The following is a 24,304-nucleotide window of genomic DNA, read 5'->3' as shown; positions in this document are numbered from 1 at the left end:
AATACCTAATTCCCATCAGATTCTTAGACAAATTAATAAACATGTAATAAATATGAACTATTTTTCCTAAATGTTTTCCTTTGTGGTTTTCTTCCTTTCTTTTCTTTTTTTCTTTTTTTTTTTTTTTCGGAGCTGGGGACTGAACCCAGGGCCTTGCGCTTGCTAGGCAAGCGCCCTACCACTGAGCTAAACCCCCAACCCACACCTTTGTGGTTTTCTATTTTTAGCCTTTGGCCCATTGTTTAATATTGTCTCTGTTCGCTCTTTATTGATTTAGTTGAGGAGTCTGTGATAAGGAAAGCTAATAATGGCTTGTCTGCCACATCCTAATATTCTCCCCAATTGTCATTCTGAAGTTTATCTTTTTAATGCATCAATATAAAATTTGCCTTAGGTGTCATGCTTAGAAAAGCTCCTTTGTACTTTCCTACTTTATACTGATAATCATTTAAATTTTACTTAAGTAAATTTTAAAATCATTTAAATTTTACTTAATACTTAAGTATTTTCATTATTTTGAGTTTAGTTCATTAATTCAACTGGAATTATTTCAGAAGGTAAAATATCTGCAAATATTTTACAGGAGATGCAAATTACTTGCATAAACAGAAAACAAGTCAATACTACTCCAGACATTAGCCTTCCCACTACCCTGCAGCTCCACCTCCCAGTTCTCGGACTGGCCAGCGTAACAGTGAACAGACTACTCAGGTTTTCATAAAAGCAGAATATGTTATAGTAATTAGCCACAGTGAGAAAGACCTACACTGGAACTCTGTTAACGGAAGTAATTAAAGTTTTCTCCTTTCCAGGCTCAGTATGCTTTTTCTAAAAATGGCCAAATAGCAAACATCTAGGGCTGGGGCCACATGGTCTCTTTTACTCTGTCCCCTCTACCACAGTGCAAGGGCCACAGGAGAAATGCAGATAAAGGACTGCATTCCTCTTACAATATTGCTTTATATACAAATTCTGGAATGTGACTTCCACATGTTTCATGTTCCATAAGCTATCATTCTTTTAACTTTCCATCATTTAAAATTAGAAAATCAATTCTTTGCTTATAGGCAATATAAAGGCAGCATATAGTAGGGTTTGTTTTATTTGCCTTCTTGTGTTTTCTGGTAATTTTAGTGAACTATCTACAGCAGCACTGGCCAGTGGAATTGTCTAAACTGCTGGAAACTCTCATCTGCATGTTTAATATGACAGCAAGACATATAGCTGTAGAGCCCTGACATGACAGAGAAACTTCTCTTTCAACCCACGTAATATGAATAGCCACATATGACAAATAGCTTTGGACAGTCCATGTCTACAGATCATATCCAAATTAAATCACATTGGCCACAAGTGGCACACAAGCCTGTAAGTCGACTATGTGGGAGGCTGAAGCAGGAAGACCACAGTTTGAGGCTATCCTGTAGCATGTAGCAAGATCCTATCTCAACAGGATCCCCACATGTATAGCTATAGATCTGTGTGTCCTGGGGAGTCTGAGTCTATGTATTTAATATAGTCAAAACATAATGCATATTTACTCAAGTGAATGTTCAGCTTCTCTCTAACATTTCACTTCTAAAGCTTCCGTCTGCATCCTCCGGGCCACCCAATCATGAAGAAAATGTGTGTTCCGAGAGCCTTGAGCTCCTGTGTCCCGATGCACTCAGCTCCCACTTCTCAGTGCTTTGTTACTCAAAGGCACACTACCCCTCCCTTTCCTTGATCCTTTCATCTCTATGCCCACAGGGTAAAGTAGAAAAATAACTAATTAGTGCAAGAAAAGCACCTGCCACTGTTTCTCCAGACACCAAATTCATAAAAATGAGTCCACTTACCGTCAGGTCAAGTTGGGTGTTTCGGGTTGTGATGGACAGTTCAATGGTGGACAGTTGTACATCTTTCCAGACCTCAGGGCTCACCTCTGGGGAGAAGGCTGTGGAAATCCATCAGACATAGGCCAGTGTTTCTACTAACATTTCTCTCTGTGTCTCACTCCCAACTACAACACCACCAACCCCAACACACAGACACATACACGCACGCACTCGTGCACGCGCTCACACACACACAGCAAGCGAGCGAGCGAGCGAGCAAGAGAGAGAGAGAGAGAGAGAGAGAGAGAGAGAGAAAGTATTGAGCTGCTGGTAGTCAGCTTCCTCAGCCCTTTGTCCAACTCTAAACTTTACTTCATCTTTCTGATACACAGGGATAAACACCAGGTTCTCTGCCTAAAGCATCCTCACCGACAGCAGCACAATAGCACAGATGTCAGTGACAAAGAGTACAGGAACTGCAGCACCTAGTGATAAGACATTGAAGCCTGCCCTGACAGCACCCAGGAGTCTGACTTCAACAAGGTTGGACTGGCTCCTCCAGCACCAAATGATTATCTAGTACTGATTCTGGGTGTCCACTCCAGGCCACTTCTAAGCTGAACAGGGCTTGTAATCTAGTCACCATGTTGCTCACCATCCTGTGGCTGTGCCCAGAATGAGGCAAGCCTACGTAATATTCTCCTGTACAGAGAAGGCCGGGGAGCAGCATCTTCAGGCCCAATGGGAGGTCTCTCTGTAGGGCCCGTGTAAGAGATGGAGGCCTGATGGGTCTGAGGCCACTCCTGTTAATGAAGAAGAAAATAGCTTTCATCACGCACACATAACTCCTAACACGGGGGCTTTGCTCTGCAAAGGTCAGAATTCTAATAATTTGTCTCTTCAATAAACAGAGTTCTCCCCATGTGGAAAAATGAAGGCTTCAATTTTGCCTTAAAAACCATGAACATAGTGACTATGGTCTCTGTTATGTCCCCTAACATACGACACAGAGAAAAACAAATTGAATTGACAACTCCTCTTCACGCTTACTTATCCACAATAGGAATGAACACGAGTGAGCAGAGTGGCCCCATGATAAACATCAATTTACAGACGGCACACAAACATGTAATGAAACCAGTTGCATCAAACACCTACTTCACTGCTGCCATCAGACTCCATTTAGAGGACAGAATGCAAATGCAGCCTAAGGCCTCTTCACTGCTTCAAAGCCTAGCATTCTCACACTAGATATCTGTACGATACATTTTTATCTATTATTACTATTATTATTATTACTACTACTATTATTACTATTATTACGTCTGTGTGTGTGTGTGTGTGTGTGTGTGTGTGTGTGTGTGTGTGTGTGTGTGTCTGTGAAAGAGAGAGAAAGAGAAGGAGGGAGGGATCCCTGAATCAGAGCCTGACACTTATTGGGTGGGGGAGTCACACTGCTGAGTTGGGGAGCCTATCAGTAATACCACAGACTCTCAGGTTCTGGCACAGATTCTCTTGACTCTTACAGTTAAATACTCTGTGCCACCTTTACCACCTGTCCTCCTGCTTCATTTTCAGAAGCACAGCTTCAAACTGTCTTCAAAGAATGTCAGGTCCACCAGGGAGAAAGTCCTAAATCTCTCCATTGTCAACCTTGGTCTGGACCGAACCGCTACTTCTCTCCTGTCTCAGCGACAAAGGAAGCCCTTCCTCTGTGCAAGCGCCCTGGATTCCAGCCTTCTGTACCTGTGTGGGTTTAACACCTCAGTCATCTTGTCTGTCTCCCTTCTCTTCACTTCCTACTCCTGCTTTGGTGCATGTAAAAACACAGCCATTTGCTCTCTTAAAAACCACTGCTCGGGGCTGGGGATTTAGCTCAGTGGTAGAGCGCTTACCTAGGAAGCGCAAGGCCCTGGGTTCGGTCCCCAGCTCCGAAAAAAAAGAACCAAAAAAAAAAAAAAAAAAAAAAAAAAAAAAACCACTGCTCTATTGCCTTCTGTTTCTCTCAGGTTACCTTTTCTGTCTTCTCCTCTTTCAAGTCAAGATTCCTGAAGAGAAGACAGTCTATCCTGAGTGTCTGTGTTTTTCTTTCTTTTTTTTTCCTTTTTCTTGTTTTTCTTTTTGTTTCGTTGTTTTGTTTTTCGGGACAGGGTTTCTCTGTACAACCCTGGAGTCCCGGAACTCACACTGTACACCAGGTTGTCCTCAAACTCAGAAATTCCCCTGCTCCTGCCTCTTGAATGCTGGGATTAAAGGTGTGCCCCATCACGTCCTTTAACTGTCTCCGTTTCTTCACCTACCATGTATTTCTTAGTTTTCTTTGCTATAATCTAACCCTCTTACTTTGGAACCTGACAAACTTCTGGCAACTCCCAATTTCAAAGACAGTTCCCTTTTCGTACTGGAAACCTTCGGCAGCTCCCCGTTCAGAAGACGACCTCCAGTTTTCATTTAGACTCTTCCCATTACTTCCTAAAACTTGTACTTTCTTTCTCCTGAAATTCCTCTTTGATTGGCTGATATGTTGGGGCTCTCTTTTGACTTTTCTCTTAGTACCATCACAGTTTTGTTTTTTTTTTTTTCTTCTAGTTTTCTAAATGTTTACGGTCCTTTGTGCTTTTCCTGGCCATCAATTCTTTTTTTTTTTTTTTTTGGGGTTCTTTTTTTTCGGAGCTGGGGACCGAACCCAGGGCCTTGCGCTTCCTAGGTAAGCACTCTACCACTGAGCTAAATCCCCAGCCCCCCATCAATTCTTATTTACAAACCCGCACTTTCAATATCCTCAAAACATGGACACACATTTCTTCATCCCAGGGCCTCTTTCTGAGTTCCAGACAGAATCACAACTGTAACTACACATATTTGAACCAAAGATATGCTACACTCACCACACACAAACCAAAACTTCATCTTCCTCCACAAACTTGGTCTTACCATCATCAACATTAATACAAAACGAAGTTACCCAACTCTAGTCCCTCAGACTAGAAATCTGCCAATCTAATATTCTTCAAGCTTCTGAGAATTTTACTCCAGTAGCACTCCGCCATTAACAACCCTACTCTAGACCACAGCACTTGCTCTTTCCTGATCACTGGATGACTCTGTCAATCTGATATCTGCGGGCTTTGCCTACAACTAGGCATGCCCACCTCCTTGTGCACATTGAGGCCAATTTTCCCACAATGCAGATCTGAGTACATCCATACTTCCCTTCTGGATCCATTTGCACACATTCTACTGCACCAGCCTGAATTTATGACCATGGTTTATCACAGTGGCTTCATACAGTCCACGTCTCTATCCCAAGTGCCCTTTATCCAGTTCTAAATTTAGCATAAATGCCACCTCCCTCATGAAAGCTCTCTGATCCTCTGTCAAGTTTAGGAGGCCCTCCTCTGTTCCTGGGTTGCCTGTCCACATTTCTCCCCTGCCGTCTGTCACGCCACGGATCCACTGCACTTTTCTCTGGCATATGATTATGTCCTGAGGCCAGAGGGTCTGTGAAGCTTGTGCTCTAGATGGCAAGCACAGAGCAACAAGCACCTGATAAACACTGAACAGAAAGTGTCCACAGGACCTAGAGGCTGCCATCTTAACACAGCTACAGCTGCCTCCCAGGGTGCTGCTACTTAACCAGTGAAATTGTTCTCTTTAACAATAACATTTTACTAACCAATTTGAACTTAGGAGTAGAAAAGTCTTGCCTTTTCTATTTTATTTTTTAAATTATGTGTGTTTACTCCAAGTATTTTACTGATTTTTAGTTTTTTCATTTAATTTTTCAACCCAACTGGAATTTCTTAGAGAGAGCTACATTTTTCAAAGGATATACATTATTTTATAATTAGAAGAAATCAGATAACTCTAAATGTTAACATTGGAGTCTAGTTTTTCACAATCAATTTTCAGATTAACTAACATAAATTGAGACTATACTGCTTTGATCTGCATGAAAGATAAACACAGTATATAGCTCATCCATTGAGTGATTTTCCTATTTGATTTTTCATTAGTATGAAATTGTTGAACTTTTTTTCTAGGCCCCCTTACTCTCTCATTAGTAATCAAACCTAGGATTTAAACATGCTAGGCAAGGTGCTTTGTCACTGTGCTGCACTATAACCTCAGGCCTTACTAATTTACCTTTCAATGTATAGAGAGCACTGACAAGCAGAATGCTGTGATGAGGGAAGTGTTCTACACAGTACTGTCCAATATATAGCAAGTACTACAGTTTTTAACCAGAACAGTTTGACACCTACTGATATCATATACAAGCCTCTACAATTAATTTACCTATAACCCATTACAAATCTTCAGTTCATTGCCAGGTAGTACTATAGTTACACATATTAATGACGTAGGCATTTGCTCACTCTGTTCAAGGTTTATCTGGTAAGGGTGGATGAATGAATAGCAAAGGCAAGTATTCAAGATAAATCAAACACGGGTTTGGCCATGGAGAAAATGGCAAAGGATGGATGGATGGATGGATGGATGGATGGATGGATGGATGGATGGATGATGGATAAGTAGATAGAAAGAAACAGATATCGGGGTACTTGTCTATCAAAATAAGAATGTTTTCTGTAATTATATAAATCAAAGGTCCCATTTTAGTATTGGAACATGTGATATGGCTCTGTAGCAAAGAATATCTCAAATATAGAGATCACAGAGAAACATCAAATTAACATAGGTTATGTTCTATATTATAAAGTGCATTTACCTGAAGAGTGCTGAAAAAGTGGGCTGCTTTGGTTTTTAGAGGACCAAGATACCAGTACCTAAGAAAAAACAAGAAAAAAAAAAAGATGAAAAGAGCTACCAATGTGTTAGATGGCATCCAAGACAATCAAGTGATGACGACTGAACCTCTCCTGTAATTGGCTGCTCTGGGGCCTTGAGGATCATGGTCTAAAACAAAAGTAATCCACTTTTAACCTGAATGTTAATGGCACATCTAAGAACATGCAATTAGATGGTAGAACGATTCCTGTACTTAATAAGAGATATAGCTTAAGTCTCTTTGATCCCTAAGATTACAAGTCATTTTAATACAGACCTTCACCCAGAGTAGGGTCAATACAGTCAAAGAGTCACCAGGAGAGCAATAAAGCCACACAGAGAGCTATTATCAATGCTGCATGAATCCAGTGTGTCATAGGACGCAGGACTGGATCCTGTACCTCATGGCTCCTCTCACACAGATGCACACACAGTCATCTATCAGTATATATTATTGATATTCATAGCTTTAATATGGCAAGTGTTAAGTCTCAGAGTGGAAACTTACTGCTTATTGCTAGCACCTGAAAACTACTAGTGAGAAAGATGCTGAGTTGCAACTAGAAAGTGATGTGGATGCACTCTTTCGACTTATCTCTGACAACACCCAGGCTACGGTACTGATCCTGACTGGTTCAGGTAGAATGCCTTTAGTTAGCCCTTATTTACACATACGGAAAAAGATGTAGAACATATAAACATAGGGAAGAACACAGTATAAAATTCCTACCTGTGGGCCTGTGAGTTGAGAAGATTACAGACCCCAAATACTAGTAAATTATAAGTGACTGCCTATGTTGTGATATAAACTGATCAGATAAGGAGTCAGGGAGGAAAACAACAACAGCATTATAGTGGCCATGGTGTGCAATGGACACAGGCTGAAGCACAGGCGCTGCAGGCGTGCCGGGAAGTGGACTGAATCTACACACGTCAGAGAGCGAAGACAGTGACGTTAGGCTAGAAGCGGCAGAGCAGCCAGAGAAAGGGCAAGGTTTAAAAGTAACAACACAGACCTGTTCATTAGGGATGATGGCCTAAATACCCAGAATAAGGAAACTTATAGCCAATGTGGAGCCTCTCTAAATTATCACTCACATTGATATTGTGGTAGTATTGATGAGGGCTTTGGATAATTGATATTTTATGGTGTTTTTAAAACTCTTTATAGGTTTCTCCTTTTCTTAGCCAAGTAGAAACACCCTGACTTGGGTGGTCTATTTCTAAAGTTTAAGCAGTTCTTTGCACTTTTTCTAATAGTAAATGTTGACACAATACTTGTAGTCTTTCTATGGCCAGCAAGGGAATGTTTCTTATTTCACTCCAAAAGTGACTCCATGGTCAGTCCTAGCTAAGGTAGTGTATGACCACCCACAGACTTTGAAACTCATTGATCAGAAGCCAGCCAAACTATGGAACCAGATAGAGGAGCTATTCCTAATATAGCTGACCAGCACTAGTGCTGAACTGTTGGGAAAGCAGTTTGTTGTGAGCAGACTTTCTCAGAGAAAGCTAAGCAATTGCTCTCTGTGAGCTGTGGGAATTTGAGATGACAGATCAAACACGAGGTAATTTGTGGAATCAACACACCCAAGGCACACTTGCAAATGACTATGGCCTGTAATGAGGAACAGCAGTAGTCCTCTGACAGCATTCCACTGTCAGGAATTTCATTACCAGGGATAACAGAGTAAAATGTGGGAGAGATTCCCGGGAAGAAAGTTTAACAGTTTGGCCTGTCAGCTGCAAGAGAGGCTCTTGATGAGAGAGCGGTATGTGAGAACAATCATTCCATAGACAAGCTCTACTAAACTGTAAGCCCTGGGCTGTAGGCAAAAGAGAACACCTTCACCAGAAAGGAGATGAACTTTGCCGGGTGTCTTCTTCAGTCCTGCCTCGGAAGCCAGACCACACTACCTCTCCACACCTCTTTCAGAGCCAGAAGTTTCATCCTACAAAAGTCTCCAAAACTAAGCCTACGCCTATAAAAGCCAGCATCAGACCACTCCTCCTGAGCTTCTTCTTCCAGTTGGCAAAGCCAGACAACCATCTTTCTCCTATAAAAGGGAGCAGCCCTAAGCCTCTCCACCTATATGAGTGTCCTCAAATACCTCACACACAGCCTTCTGGACAAGGCCTGAGGCCCAGGCAGCACCTTGGGATCCAGCTAAGCATGCTGCAGAGTGATAAGCAATGCCAGTTCCCTTCTGTAGTTTGAGCCTAAGTTAAATGTGTCTGAAAATAGAGACATACCCTTCTTTTAATGGAACTTTCCCTATTCTTTCTGACTAAATTCAAACTTTTACCTGGCTGTTCCTATTTCATTATCCATACCTAAATTAAAGTTAAATTAATTTAGTTAAATTAAACTTCCAGCCCTGGAAGATTTACTCCCAGACCACTGTATTTTAAAACCTCAGCAGAAAGGATGGAAGAAAACTTTTAAAGACTCATCACATAGCAACATAGTCATCCTTTACTTGCTAACTTTGACGCCAGCATCTCTGAAGGATCCCCACCGGAGGCCGGTCATGGCATAGACAGGCTGTTCTTTTTCACCCTGGAAGTTAAATACAATGGGTTTAGCTTTGTGAAAACAGTAAATTCATACGTACCTGGAAAATGTTGATGATCTAATCTTATCAAACCAAACATTTTATACATAAATTCAAATGTTAAAGCAATTAGCCCTATGTTACATGGTGGAAGTGCTTGAATGATCAACACTGTAAAACTGATGGAATCTTATGTATCAGTTCTCATGAATCAAGGGAACATATTAGCTGTAATTTTGAGCAGCAAACTTCCAACAGCTAAAAACTGATAGATACAAGGCACCCACACATTCTAAGAAGAAGTATAGTACTACACACACGAACAGGAGGACTAACTTGGACTCTCCACCAAAATTAAGACTTGGGGATAGGGAGAGAGGTCCTAGAGACAGCACATTGCATCTGCGCTCATGGGGTCAAGAGTTCCTGCAATCCCAGCATCAGCAGCACTCCCATTTCACAGTGCCAAAACCAAGCAAGGAATCTGTGAGAAATACACACATTCTTAGAATTATACAGAAAGGAGACACCGACCTCTCATTCTTTTGCTATGTACCTGTTCATGCAGTAGACTGGCTTTTCTACTCCCTAGATTTATATAAGTGATGGGCAATGGGGAGAATGAACTAGAGGGGGAGGGGAGAGAGAAGGGAGGGGGGAGAGAGAGAGAGAGAGAGAGAGAGAGAGAGAGAGAGAGAGAGAGAGAGCGCACAAGCCAAGAGATGCTGCAGAGGGAACCAGCTGATTGGTATCACAAGGACATGTTTGTCTCTAGGTGCCAAGGAGAAAATACTTCATCTGTGGGCTAGGGCACTCAAGTCTGAAGAGACTGTGGAGAGTACTTAGCCTGAGAACTAAAGGAGGAATTCAAAGAAATGAAGCTAAAATAGATTTCCAACTTCAAAAAGCACATACAAAAATGTCTACAAAAAGAAATTCACATATGAAACCATAAGAGACCTAACAATGAGGCATCAGTAACCAACAGGGAGATATAAAAGCACAAGTTAAGCCACAGGCTTTTTAACTGACAGGCGAGGCATCCACACAGTACAAGATGAGCTCGGTATGAGGGCAGAGAAGGGATGCGCCCTAACTTCTGATACACACTGGCTGTTAAAGATAAACCACAGGGAGGCGAGGGTGAAAGGCACGGTCATAGAGGGCTCTGAAGTAAGGTGAAGGTTACCAGGGTGGGCACAAGAGAGTGAAGGAAAGATGCTGGCCTCTGAATATGTTTGAATACGTCTGAAGGTGGAGCCAACATGGTTTCTTGCCTATCTGTGTTCTTTTTTAAACATAGGTCATATAAAGAAACACATCTTGACTTCCTTATCAAATTGAACATACAAAATGAGAGCTAAGCACACACTGAACAGTTAGTGAGCTAAATACAATACTATTCTAGTTCATGATTTATTGTACTTTTGAACAATCTCCAGTTTATGTAACATGGTGCTCATGGAAGGAAAGATTGGCACTAAACACTGTCTTCGATGTTTATGGTGTCAAGCTTTGTTGACAGAGATTTTCTCCGTATTCTTAAAGCAATTTTCAGAAATAAGGAGAAGGGAAAAAAAATCAATTAAACTAAACTGGTTCCTCAGAAACTAGGGTAGAAGCCACTGTTCCACATATTCTAAGAATTGATTAAAATTTTTGTGCTTCCTGGGCTATGTCATTAATATACAGAGATTGTGAAAAATCTGACATCAATTTACAAAATTAGTATATGAGAGAAGGGGGTTGAGACAAGAGATATTTAATAAGCATGGTAAAAATTTCCAGTTACATTCAATTTATTCTGCAATACATTATCTCTAACATATATATAATAAATACTAAATCACTGGGTTACTTAATACATCTCCTCATTCACCTCCTTTGTTAACAATCATATTTTACAACAACGTCTTTATAGAGAAAAATCTCTACTTAATCACAGTCCTTACGTTTTGTAAAAACAACTTAGCTGTATTACATGCTAAAAGATCAATTGCGATTTAAATTATGATTAATGGGATCGTGATGGAAAGTCTAGACATCACTGCATGAAGAAAGATAAAAAGAAACTTGGCTGTACACTTGTAAGCTCCCCAGTTATAAAGATGTACCAGTAGACTGCATATGGGTTAAGTGTCCCTTGCCTGAAAGGTGTAAGGCCAAAAGTGTGGCCAATTTTCAGGTTTTCAGGTTTGCAATTCTGGAATATTTGCAAAAACTACTGACTGAGCATTCCTACCTCACATCAGCCTCGTGGAATGTGAAGTTCTCTAAAGTTTCCAATCAGGGAACATTGGCATTTGGATATTCAGATTAGGGATACTCAACCAGCGTAACAGCAACTGTCAGGGTTAAATTAGGATCGTGGCACAGTATAGATCCTTAAAACTTTTACAAAATCAAAAAGAGAGTGACACTAAATGTTCATCCAGAGTGGACAAACACATCTTAAGGTCTGATGTGAGCAAACACAGGGTTCACCATTGCAGGGTGACTCAACTCTACAACTCTGCCTTTTGAACCATTAGCTTTTTGTTTTTAATTAGATGAAAAAAGAATATTTGTTTAACTCCTGTCATAAAGTATATCTTTTTTCTAGTATTTTAAACAAATGTTGACAAAAAAATTATAAAGCGCTAATGAACTATTTCTCTTTCGTCCTGTTTTTTTTTATTTTGAAAAACAACATAAAGACAAAACTCTAAATAGTACAATGAATACTATTTATACCTCTCTCCTAAAATCGCCATTGCCAAAGTCTTCTCCTTGTAGTCTCGTCTCATGCTGGTATCTTTACCTATGTGTGTTTGGGTGCTTCTCTATGCGCCACATACATGCAGTGCGCGCACTGGCCAGAAGAGGGCATCAGATTCCCTGGAACTGTAGTTCTCAGCAAGTCTGAGCTGTTGCATGTAGGTACTAAGAACCAAACCCAGTTCTTCTGAAAGAGCAGCCAGTGCTCTTCTGCAGCCTCTATAGTGTGCTTAGATTTGAAGCTGTAGACAGCAGAACTTTTCACACAATAATTATCTCGCCAGAGCAAGGACTTAGATAAGAGTCACTTTCAAGGAATCAAAGGTTGAAAGGCAGTGTATAAAATTCAGACCAGGTACAAGTATCTTTATTTGTTCGGCAACATCCATGATTACAATTGGTTTCTTTCTTCAAATTCAGTATCCTTTACCAAATTCTTATATTTTCATCTTGAACAGACCACTTACTTTTTTGGATTTTGAACACTGACATTTTAAAGGAAGACAGTCTAAAATGTTTAGAATGACCCACCGTTTGGCTTTTTCTGATTACTATCTTGTAATTAGGTTGAAATTAGCTGACATTTGGGGCAGGAGACTATCAGGCGACATGGCATCATTCTCAGAAGGCAGATACTGTCATTTTTTTTTTCATGACCAGATAAAGTAGCATATGCTAGATTTCTCTACTTCATATACATGTCTGCCCCTTTAACAGTTGAGTAAATAATTTAGGGAATGCTTATAGATTTGTTTTCCAAGAGATATCTGTGCCTTGTATTCAGTTTCTATTGATGATCTCCACCTAAACTCAATTATCAAAATGGTGACTGAAAAATGTTAATATTCCTATTCCTTCTATACTCACAACATGACAATTCTTCTATGTTACCCAGACTTCAGACTGACATACCCCCTCTCTCTTCCTCCCTCCCTTCCTCCCTCCCTCTCTCTCTGCCTCCCCCTCTTCATATATATATATATATATATATATATATATATATATATATACAGAGATATTCCACAGTTAATAATTTTTATATTCAAACACTGACAGCTTGTCTTAATGTCTTTCTGTAATGTCCCCATTAATTTTTGAGTGCTCTCTTACTTCACACTTACTCTCCCTTTATTTTAGGTTTGTGGTGGTGGTTGTGTGTGTGTGTGTGGCTTTTCTTTTAAAGATGTCAGTAATTAAAGACCAAAATCTGCATGCCAAGTACGCTCACTGTGAGGTGTAATTGCTTCTATGCCCTTTAATTGGCACAGCCAGCAAGCATATTTCTAAAACAAATTATCGTCTACAAAGAAGAAAATGTTACACAGCTCAATAGAAAACCAGAGTGTTACAAAATGCAGGAAGCTACAGAAAGCATTGCTCCCAGTGTGAGAAAGACAAATGGACAAATAATCTACAAAATCCTAACTATTCATGAACCCAACTGAGAGCTAAGATTACAAGACAACCAAGTGATCATGGCAGCTGCTCTAGCAGGATGTGAGAAGCTCATATGTTGTAGAGCATGGAAGAGAAATGCAGCCAGGATCCAAACAGCTACAGAAAGCAGCTACTGCCCAAGTATGTTATGGGTCTTTTTTTCTTTAAGGCCAGGTTTTATGTGGTACCTGTTAGCCTCAACTTGCTGTGTGGCTGAGGATGACCTTGAACCCTTCATCCTTCTGACACTTGTAGAGGGTTAGGATTACAGGCATACTGCACTATTTTGTCTGGCCTCAGGGGTTCTTTTAATACAAAAACAATCATGCATAGCTGGATTTCTTATGGCATAAAGGTAGTAAGTAGAGACATTAAAACTAGATATAATTCCATGAGGAAGTGATACAGAGGGATCCTTGTGTGTAACAGAGGCCAAGAGTTAAGTTCAAAGCTAATGCATCAAAAGGTGACATCACAATTCAACACTACTGAAGTGCAGATATAAAGGGACTATAGATGTAAGTTTTATGTCATATCATTTTTATCACACGTGAGATCATAAACACATTGATTAGTGATGACAGAATCATGAACAACGCTTCTTTTTTTTTTTTTCTTTCTTTTTTCCAGAGCTGGGGACCGAACCCAGGGCCTTGCGCTTGCTAGGCAAGCGCTCTACCACTGAGCCAAATCCCCAACCCCACGACGCTTCTTTATAGGGATTAATGCTAGGGTGGGAAGAGGAAGGAAGTGTTATGTTCATCAAAACGTCATGTAAACTGTTATGCTCTCTTTTCTTTAATATGTGCTTATTGCTCTGATACCTTTCAAACATTACTTTTAATATTTTTTTTCAAAACCTGAAGGAAGAGTTTACCTTGATCTGCAAGACGTCAAGTGGAACAGTCTCCCCTTTCACAATGGCCAGTGCGGCATCTGTGACATGTCTAAGTGGGAAAAATGGAAAGGAGCCTGCTGTAAAAAGGAAATGCCACCTCCCCCACTGCACAGCATGCATAGGGATGTGCATACACGCCCACACCCACACCCACACACTCAGAATCCTTGTGGGGGTCAGTAAAAGTTAGTCTTTCAAAATAATCTTAGGAAAGCATGTGAGCAATTACTGACATTTATTACATCACTCCACCGGGCCAAGTACTGGAAAGCTTTCTACTTAAAACATGGCAATAACATAGCATCTTTTAATCCCTATAAGAAATTCAGCCATTTCAAAACAGCAACAACAAAGCAAAAACAAAAACAAAACGAAAACAAAACTGTTCTTCTCAAACAGCCAGTAGGTAACCGAAGGCTAGGACTTGTAGCTATCTTAGCAAATGATAGTCCATGACCCAAGACACATTTCCTCATTTTCCAGGATCACAAGGATGTACCTCATGCTCTGTTCTCACTGCTGATTCCTTCCCTCAAAGATACAAGACCATTCTTATCTACATTCTGACAATCTCTGCAAAAACTTCTATGTAAAAAAAAAAATTCAGCAGAAATTAAACACTCTGGATTATTCAGGGCATATAAAATTATGACAGACTCAAAGTCAGACATACACAAATGCACAAAAGATGGTCAACAAGAGAAACAGTAAACCAAGTGGATAGACAGAAGATATGTGCTCTAGCAGGAAGAATGAGCAGTCCCACATCAAGGCCTTTACCGATGCTGGCCAACCTCCCATGCCCTAGGTACAGCCATGGTAAGCACTTCACTCTCAGTCTTCAGATCTGGCAGACAGCTCCACTTCAGAGGGGCCCACTCTGTCCAGCCTAGAGGAAGGTCCTTCACTGTGGCTCTCTTCACTGCACTGTTGCACCTTCCACTGGCTACGGCCTGACCATGTACTGACTAGTGTTACTGCCTGCCTCCTCCTGGAGAACAGAAGCTCTACAAGGCTGGCGACATTTTATATTCATGGACTGACGAATGAAAAATCGACATTAGCACAATGCATGCCAAATAACAGGCAATCAGTATTTTCTGCGCATTATTTTATTTTCTAGAATTTCAAGCACAGAACCCTGTATATTCCTCCCTCAGACTCAACCATTATCCCCTCATGATCAAGCTTGCTTCTTCACATCACCACGTAAGCCACTAAATATGAAAGCAAGCCTGATGTCTTAGGAGTTCATTATGTATCTGCAAAAGAGACTTTTATGAAATATCATTATCACTTACACTTTTGACCCATGTGAACCAACATTTTTAGCAGTGCTCAAATTTTAACAATATATAAATATATCTTACTTCCTTTGTTCAAGTCAAGACACATAAATTGTGATTGGTTTATGTGTTTTAAATCTCCTTTATCCTATTATCTGTCCCTTTTCATTCCCTGTTTAAGAAATAGGCCATTTGTCTTCTGAATTTCTGTGGACTTGTACCTTAGTGATTGTGTGTGTATGACCCTAGCATATGTATCTATTTCATATTTCTATGTAGCTAGAATGGAAAGTTTGTATTGATTCGTCCTTGAGATTTTGGCAGCACTAAGTAATCCCTGTGGTAGTACACATCTCTATCAGAAGACAAAGAACACCTGCTGTCTTTGGTAATGATGGCTACCAATGAAAATCATCATCTACATTTACTGGGTTCCAAACTAATACTTTTTAAAATCTATCATTAAAACATTTAATTTACTTTATACACATGAGTGTTTTGCCTGCTGTGCCTGTGGAGGACATCAGATTCCCTGGAACTAGAGTTAAGGATGGTTGTGAACCACCCTGGTGCTGGGAACCAATGCTGGGTCCTCTGCAGTCAGAACCACTGAGTGGTCTCTCCGGCTCAGTCTGTCCTCCTCCCTAATTTATCCTCTATTGTACAAAAGAACCTCCCCTGAACTGCACTGAGATGCAGGTAACATAAGAAAGCCAAGAGAAATGATTAACTCTAAAAACGCTGAGACGTGGTCTCATGTTCCTAGGCTGGCACTGAACTCACTTTGTAGGCGGCTTTCAACCTGCGATCTTTCTTCCCTGTCTGTCTCCCCAGTGTTGGGGTTACAGATGTGCGCCGCCGTGAGTGGTTCATTTTATGCTGCAGATGGAACCTAGGGCTTCATGCCTGCTGCCTTTTACCTACTGAATGGCATCCCTCCCCTCACTCCTATTCGCTTAGATAGGGTCTCACTTTCACTTGTTTTCTGATAATCACTATGAAACCAATCCGCTGTTTCAGTACACTGTACAATAGTCACCTCACTGACACAATGTCATATGAATTGAATGAATGGGTATAGGATCGCCATACAATCAGAATTAATGGTGAGAGACAGTAGCCACAGAAGTATATGCTGATGTTAACAAAGCTCAGGAGGAACTAGAGCACATCTCTAATGCTTGTTTAATCAAGTAAATTTATTGAAGTTTGAAAGGATTATGTTAAATTTTAATATCTCTCTCTCTCGCCCCCCCCCGTGTGTGTGTATGTGTGTGTGTGTGTGTGTGTGTGTGTGTGTGTGTGTGTGTGTGTTGCTATGGATCAATGATTTTACATAAAACTCCTTTTTAAGAGCCATCTTAGGTCAGGCTCATAGAAACATTAAAGGCCAGTACAGATCTGTCCCTATATAACCCCCTTTCCTCCTACAACACAGCTGTTCCATTACCATATCTCTCCATGGATGGCTCATTTGTCACAATTGAAGAACTTACACCGACTTATTACTGCCATTCATAATCCAGTTTTGATCATAGCTGCAGTCTAAATGGGTTTAGACAAACATTAATGATGTCTACCACTCAGTAGTATATACTAAATAATTTTACCACTACACAAATCTCTTTGTACCTTCTCCAAACTCTAACACCCACACCCTCCTTTACTGTCACAACTTCACCTCTTCCGGACTCTTAACAGTTGGAGCCATATACTGTAGCCTTTTTCGGACTGTTCTCCTTTACTTGGTAATATGCATTCAAGTTTCCGTCCTTCTGTGGTTTCATAGCTCATTTCTTTCCATCACTGAATGAGATTCTGCTGTTTGAATGTACTAGTTTATTAATCCACTTGCCAATTATTTCTTCTTGCATGAGCTGTGCCCAACTGTCTTTGAAAGAGTTGGTCTGTTCTGAGATTATCAAACTTATGGGCCTAGAGTTGTAATACTTTCCCTTCATAACCTTTCATGGTCACAGGCTCTGCAGTAACGTCCTCTCTTTCACCACTAAAATCAGTCATTTGTGTCCTTTCTAATTTTTACTTAGCCTGGCTAGAGACTTGCTGACCTATTTATTATTTCTAAGAATCAGCTCTCTATTGACTTCTACTTTCAACTTCATTGAGTTTTTCTCTAATTCTTATTAATTTCTTTTTTTTAAAATTCTATATTTAAGCTTTTTTTCCCTCTAACTCTAACTTGCTTTTCCTCCTCCTGATTTCAGAGGCAGTGTCTGGCTAAGTAACCAGGCTGGTTTCAAACTCACAGTCGGGGTTGGGGATTTAGCTCAGTGGTAGAGCGCTTGCCTAGCAAGCGCAAGGCCCTGGGTTCGGTCCCCAGCTCCGGAAAAAAAAAGAAAAAAAAAAAAAAAAAGAACCAAAAAAAAAAAAAACCAAAAACCTCACAGTCCTCCTGCCGCACCTTCCCATGTTATGCCTGTGCAGTCCTCCACACTGCCTTCTGCTCTATGTATACTAAATGCTCCAAATCTTCTCTGACCACCACTATCACTGCCTACCACAGATTTCTGAGAAGTTTTGTTTAGTTTAAACTATTTTAAACTTCTTGAGACTTACTGAATGCATGTATCATTTATTTGGAATCATGTTGTATAGTCTGCACGGATTTGAAAACTGTCCAGCTATCTTTCCATTGTAACATTCCACTCCTTTCTACCCCATGAGTTAGCACAGGACTAAAAGAGTATATGGAGGTTGGGTATTTCCCTTCTCCCATGTGACAGGCCAAAGCCAGCTAGAGTCCCGCGATCCCTATTGAGCTCCAATAGTACCCTAGAAGATTGGGCTGTGCATAACTAGTTTCTCCTGATGCAGACCTTACAAGGAAAGAAGTACTTTCAAATTCTTCCTTTCCTCACTTCCTAGCCCCTAATATGGGATCTTAGGCACACTCTATGAGATAAAGCTAACAATATTAAAGGAAATCCGTAAATCTGGGTTCCAAAGAGGCTGGGTTGGAACTCGCAGAGCTGACCACATAGAACCTCAGGTTTTCCTCCACCAGCACCGGTTCTCAGTAAGGCCTGACTCTGCTCCCACCCGTCTCTCCAATCATGGGGCAGCTGTTTGCCTGGTAAGTCCTGACTCTGCTCCCACCCGTCTCTCCAATCATCATGGGGCAGCTGTTTGCCTGGTAGCCTCCCCTCCTGTTGAGATCCAAGGAGAGTTTGTAGTTTGTAGTTTGTTTTTCAACTGTGGCGCTGGGGATTGGGCCCAGGGCCTTGGGCATCCTGGGCAAACACTCCTGTCAGCTTTCCACTGGATCCTCCAGCAGATCCTCCAATGAAAACCTGGGGACTAAAGGACCAACTTCCCTTTTAAAATCAGACTGAGTTGGAATCCATATGCAATACAAGCTGTCCTTTTAGGCATGCCTTTCCATACATTTTGACAAATGTATTTATGAAACCAATACCATCATCAAAATATGTAACATTTCTAACATCCCCTTAAGTCCCTCATCAATCTTTGATGCCAACCCATTCCTACCACAATCACAGGTTCCAGTAATTACCATGTCCCATTTAATCTTTTGTAGAGTTATCATATAATACAATGAAAAAGAATGAGTTTGAGACTATTCACACTACTATTCGACAACATGGGTAATGGTTAAGTAGCATTCTGGTGTATAAATGTACTGTAATTTGTTCAGCCAGTCATGAGCTGATTGATACTGGTACTGTTCCTGATTCTTGGCAACTAGCAGCAGGGTCTCCAAATAAGGCTTAGGTTGTGGTATGGATCTGTATGTCTGCCTTTCTCTTAGATAAATACCTAATGGTATGACAAGCTTGTGTTTAATGTGGTAAGAAGCAGCTACATTAGTTCCTGTAGAGGCTGCACTGCTTGGCATCCGTCATGCTGTCAATACCTGAGTTTCAGTTGCTGAATATTCTTAACAGTGCTTGTGCTGTGTGGACTGTCTTCCCTGTTATTTAATGTAAGCAGTTGTGGGTTGGAGAGATGGCTCAGTGGTTAGTAGTACTTGCTGCTTTTGCATTGGACCCTGGTTTGATTGCCAGCACCCACATGAGGTGGACTGCAATCTGCACTTCCAGTTCCAAGGGATTCAATGCCCTCTACTGACCTCTTTGAGCACTGGGAATTCCACACGCAAGCAAAACACCCAAACACCCATATTCATCTATGAACCCCCCTCCCTTTTTTTTTTTTTTCCATTTCAATATAGATGTTGGCTGGGAGTAGACATCAAATTCTTTTAAAATAAGATTCTACTTGGAGGAAGCAAGGTGCATGCCCACAAGTCAAGGCTGTATTGTCCTGAGTGTGTACAAGTTATGAGCACCACAGTTGATGTGTTCACTGTACTTACGTAATCTGAATAGCACCTGGCACAGGGCAAGAGACTTGAAAACTGGCTTTGGGGACCTAAAAAAACAACTCAACCTATTGCAATTCAAAAAGACTTTTTGCATTAAATTGCTTCTCTAAATTGCTTGGGAGAAGACAACTAAAATGCACCTCAAACTTATCATTCCCTAACAATAACTCACAGTTCTAATAAGGAAGCACTGCCGCCGCCTGGCGTTTAGGATTATTTACCTGTGACATTCCACATTCCAGGAAAAAAAGACTTTTTTTCTTCTTTAATAATTATTTTACAAGAAATCTTCACAGCAGGGCAAAGGCAAAGCTTTGTTCTTTTTATATAGCCCCAGGCAGCAGATGTTAAAAAGTTTGCAAAATTCTGAGCCAAAGGCAGAGTTTCTGATTACCCAAGGGCCTTGGGGCATGCTTAGAGATTAGGTTTTTATAAATCTTTAAATTATAAATGGAAGCAGCAATAACAGAATTTCTGTTTTTAAAACAGAAAAAAACAGCTCCTAAAAAGCAGAACACTGTCTCAGATCCTGGGGGTGGCCACATGTGAAGAGAGGTTTCCACAAGAAAATAATCTACTGATCACTGACATGACATTTGGAAATGCTGGTAAAGTAGTTCAATAATCTCTACTGATACAAGGGGAAAGACAAATTCCCTAAGATAGTCAAGCCCTAAACTGGAGAGAATTTATATCAGATCAGCAAAAATGCTTGAGTCAGTCATCCATCATCCATTGCCCCTCAAAAATTCTAACCTGTGACTAAAAAGTATGGCCCATTACAGTGGCTTCTCCTGCTTGCTAGGCCTCAGGATGGCTGGAGAATCCTGTGATACATGAGAGACATTAGGATGAGGGTCTGATGAACACACGCACACACACATATATATATATATATATGCATGCCTGGGCTTTCCTGTGTGCACCCATACTTTTTTGAACAGCATTAAGTTGTTAGAGATACAATTGCTGGCCCTCAAAATTACAACAGGGAAAGTCAGTCTACAAGACCTAGTCTAAGAAAGCACTCCAATGCAGGGGAAAAAAATTAACCCAAATTAAAAAGTACCCTGAATGTTATTACTATTGACTTAGAAGGTTATAACAAGAAAAACTTCTGAGAAATTTTTAATTCACTCATTCAATAAATGTTTACCTTCCGGCTTCTTGTATCACAAGCCTTACATTACACGCTGTGTAACAATTTCTCCAACACTGTTCCATTTACTTCAGGTCTTTTGACAACCATTTGCTCAAGATTATGTTAATTAATTGCTAGGAAAACCAGGCCTTAAATTCAAGATCACTACCTTTTCCAAAGATTTGGTCTTTGTTCTATAAAGCTTTCAATCTTCCTGAGTCCTGAGGACAGTGTTAGACTCACAGCAATGTAACTTAGATGTCAGGACTTCCCCCCTTTCCCATCTACTATATCCATACTCCCAGCCACATCAGGCAGTCACAAGGATGTGCCTATATTTAGTTGTTTTACCTGCTTCTATCACCGAGATATTGAGGCCACTGCTACCTGCAATTTAGTATCCCGAGAGACGTGCTATTTGTCACCATGGGTACTTAAAGGAAATGATCAGAGTAAATCTGCCCTCACCCTCATGAAAGGGTCTTACCGTGCAAAGGCAGAAAAACTGCAATGACAGAAAGAGCCCATCTCCATCCCTGACATCAGGACGTAGTAATTACTAGATTAGGAGGGTACCACACCTCAACTGGGAGCGTGCCAATCTCTGAAAGGCTAGGTGCTCCCATCAATACCTTGACATTTCAACCTATCAATATTTGAAAAGTCGATGTTATCGTGTATGTTAATTTTCAGGCCCAGGCTCTATCACACACAGATGTTAGCATGCCACATTGACAACCTACTGGACTTTGTTTCCACTTTCAGCAAAGAGGGTGTGACTCAAACTACTGGTCTGTCCCAGCGGGATAAATCCAATTGGAATCTTACTGAAGGTAGCCTGGTAGAATAAAAGAAGACAAAGTTGTGTTATTACAGTCTGAAGATTAGGTTTAAAGGGAGGCACATGAGAATCCTCTAGAACAAAGTAACTGACTATGTCTCCCATCTCATCTCCAGTTCCCATCTCTAGGCAGTAAGCAAATACCCCAACATGAGCAGTTTCTGAGACAAAGCAGTCAATGACAACACAGTGACTCAGAACTTAGAAGATATATTTGAGTACTCAGTAACTACAATTATTTGTATGAAACTGGGTTAAAATAATGATAATCTTACAACAACTGGATCAATGAAACAGTGTGAGAGACTGTACTAAGCTATCCCACCTGCTGGGAAATACAGAAACAAAATTCAACTAAAAATACCTACTAATCCTACAGTGACCAATGGCAGGTGACAGTGTTTGACAAGCTTTCTACTTCAAATAGAGGAAGTCAAATGATGGCCAGTTAATGACACAGCAAGTGATTTAACTAAATGTCACATATATAGCCATTACTTGAAGATTCTTAAAAGACTATTTTGAAGATAATCTCTTATTGTTTTACCAAAATATTTTAAACTGTGGCAGGAAAATGAATGAGATCTTACATAAGTCCACAACCCAGATTTAAGAACATTTGCCATGTTGCTTCTGATGTCTTCAGAAATAAACTGGATCTCAAAATTAAAATAATTAGGTAGAGACAGATAAAGTTCTGTTCTCCTGAACCCTCCTAGAGGAAACCATTATGCTAGGTTGGCACGACTCTTTTGCATTATTTTTTATTACTACAGACTTACTTATCAAATAACATATAGTAACAATACTGTTTTCTAAATTCTAAACTTATTTGTATTTAACATTTCTAAGATCTAAAGATGTAGATATTTATAGATCTACTTCATTCTTGTGTATGATATACATTACACATTTGTATGTGGGGGGAAAGAATGAGTGTGTGTGTGTGTGTGTGTGTGTGTGTGTGTGTGTGTGTGTGTGTGTGTTGAGGGTACACAAAGAGGCCAGAGGGCAGCTTCCTGTCTATACACACCGTCCATAATTGTTTTTAGATAAGGTCTCCCATATGTCTTGAAACTGGCCAGCCAGCACCAGAATTACTAGTAGCACCACTAACTATACTCAGTTGATTTTCCATGGACCCTGGGATCAAACTCAGGTTCTCATGTTTGCTCTTAACTAAATAAGCCTAGTCCATCCACTTAATTGCTACCTGGCTCCTATTATATGAACATATCACTATTAATTTATAAAAGAATTCCATGAACAAAAGATTCTATAGAAAATTTTTATATAGCACACTAGCTGTGTTAGAAGGTACAGGGTACCTGAATTACCAACACAGGAAGTCTATCATGGGTTCCTGAGAGTAACTTATGACAGAGGAAGAAGTATTGCACCATCTGATCAAAACCCAATCCTCTCACAATTCCACTGGGTTGAAAATATAACACAGGATTTGAGTATGATGGTCTATGCCTGGAATCCCACAGATTTTAGAGACTGAGGCAGGAGAATCACTAATTAAAGACTAGTCTGGGCAACTTATCAGGACCCTGTCTCAAAATAAAAGTTAAATGGACAAAGGGCTGGAGGTGTAAGTCAGTGGTGCACGCTCACTTAGACATCCAAAGCCATGGGTTCAACCCTTAGTACAGAATATGTTTGTATGTATGCATGCATGCATGCATGCATGTATGTATGAATGTATATATGTATACATACATAACTATAAATATAATATGAATGTATGCATCACATGGGGGAAAGACAAAAGAATGAGAGCAAGTAGAAGCTTAACATATTTTTACAAGCTCACCTCATCTGTTCTTCTAAGTACTCCAGTAACAACCTATGAATGTAAAAAATATAAAAACATGTATTTTCCTTATCAAAACAAAATTAGGATAAAATTTCATGGACCATAAACTTATTTATTTTCTTCTAGAAACTATATTAAATAATGTATTAGATCTTAAAAACACATCATATTGTCAAAATGATCAGTGCTAAATTAGATTTTATTCTTAACCTGGAAAAATACAGACTAAGATAAATTATAAAAATTCCACATACATTAGTAAAATTATATTTCAAGGTCTACAAAACATAAGTATACTAATGTTTATGTGTTGTAGGTTCTAGAGAAATATGAACTCTTTTCAGTTATACAGAAAAGCCTCTGTTAGCCTTCTGCAGTACAGAGAGGACAGGATGGCTTAGCATGCTCAGAAGTACTCAAGTGCTTCTTCCTGAGGGCTACGGAAACAAAGGGGCTAGACAACTAGCATTAACTGTTTTATTCTATTCACTATCATTAGGTAGACTAGGTTGGCCTGGAACTCACAGTATTCCTCCTGCTTCAGCTTCCTTAGGATTGTAGGTATGAACTGTCATAAAAAAAAACAATCATTT

At 40.2% G+C, this 24,304-nt stretch overlaps 1 protein-coding gene across 7 annotated transcripts in view; it reads right to left on the bottom strand.

The window, feature by feature from the left end:
• Nucleotides 1-24,304, bottom strand: part of Agk (acylglycerol kinase) — a 79,093-nt gene that overhangs the window by 8,477 nt on the left and 46,312 nt on the right. For all 7 annotated transcript variants that reach the window (XM_039108239.2, XM_017592846.3, NM_001127497.1 and 4 more), the window contains 7 exons: nt 23,709-23,741; nt 21,792-21,886; nt 14,235-14,304; nt 9,089-9,168; nt 6,550-6,607; nt 2,473-2,620; nt 1,839-1,936 (listed from right to left, as the gene is read on the bottom strand). In XM_039108239.2, coding sequence (XP_038964167.1) covers nt 1,839-1,936; nt 2,473-2,620; nt 6,550-6,607; nt 9,089-9,168; nt 14,235-14,304; nt 21,792-21,886; nt 23,709-23,741 — 582 coding nt within the window. The remainder of the gene's footprint in view (nt 1-1,838; nt 1,937-2,472; nt 2,621-6,549; nt 6,608-9,088; nt 9,169-14,234; nt 14,305-21,791; nt 21,887-23,708; nt 23,742-24,304) is intronic.

Source organism: Rattus norvegicus, chromosome 4 (genome assembly GCF_036323735.1).
Source record: "Rattus norvegicus strain BN/NHsdMcwi chromosome 4, GRCr8, whole genome shotgun sequence".
In the NCBI taxonomy this organism is placed as follows: Eukaryota; Metazoa; Chordata; class Mammalia; order Rodentia; family Muridae; genus Rattus; species Rattus norvegicus.
This window is presented reverse-complemented; position numbering and strand designations above follow the sequence as displayed.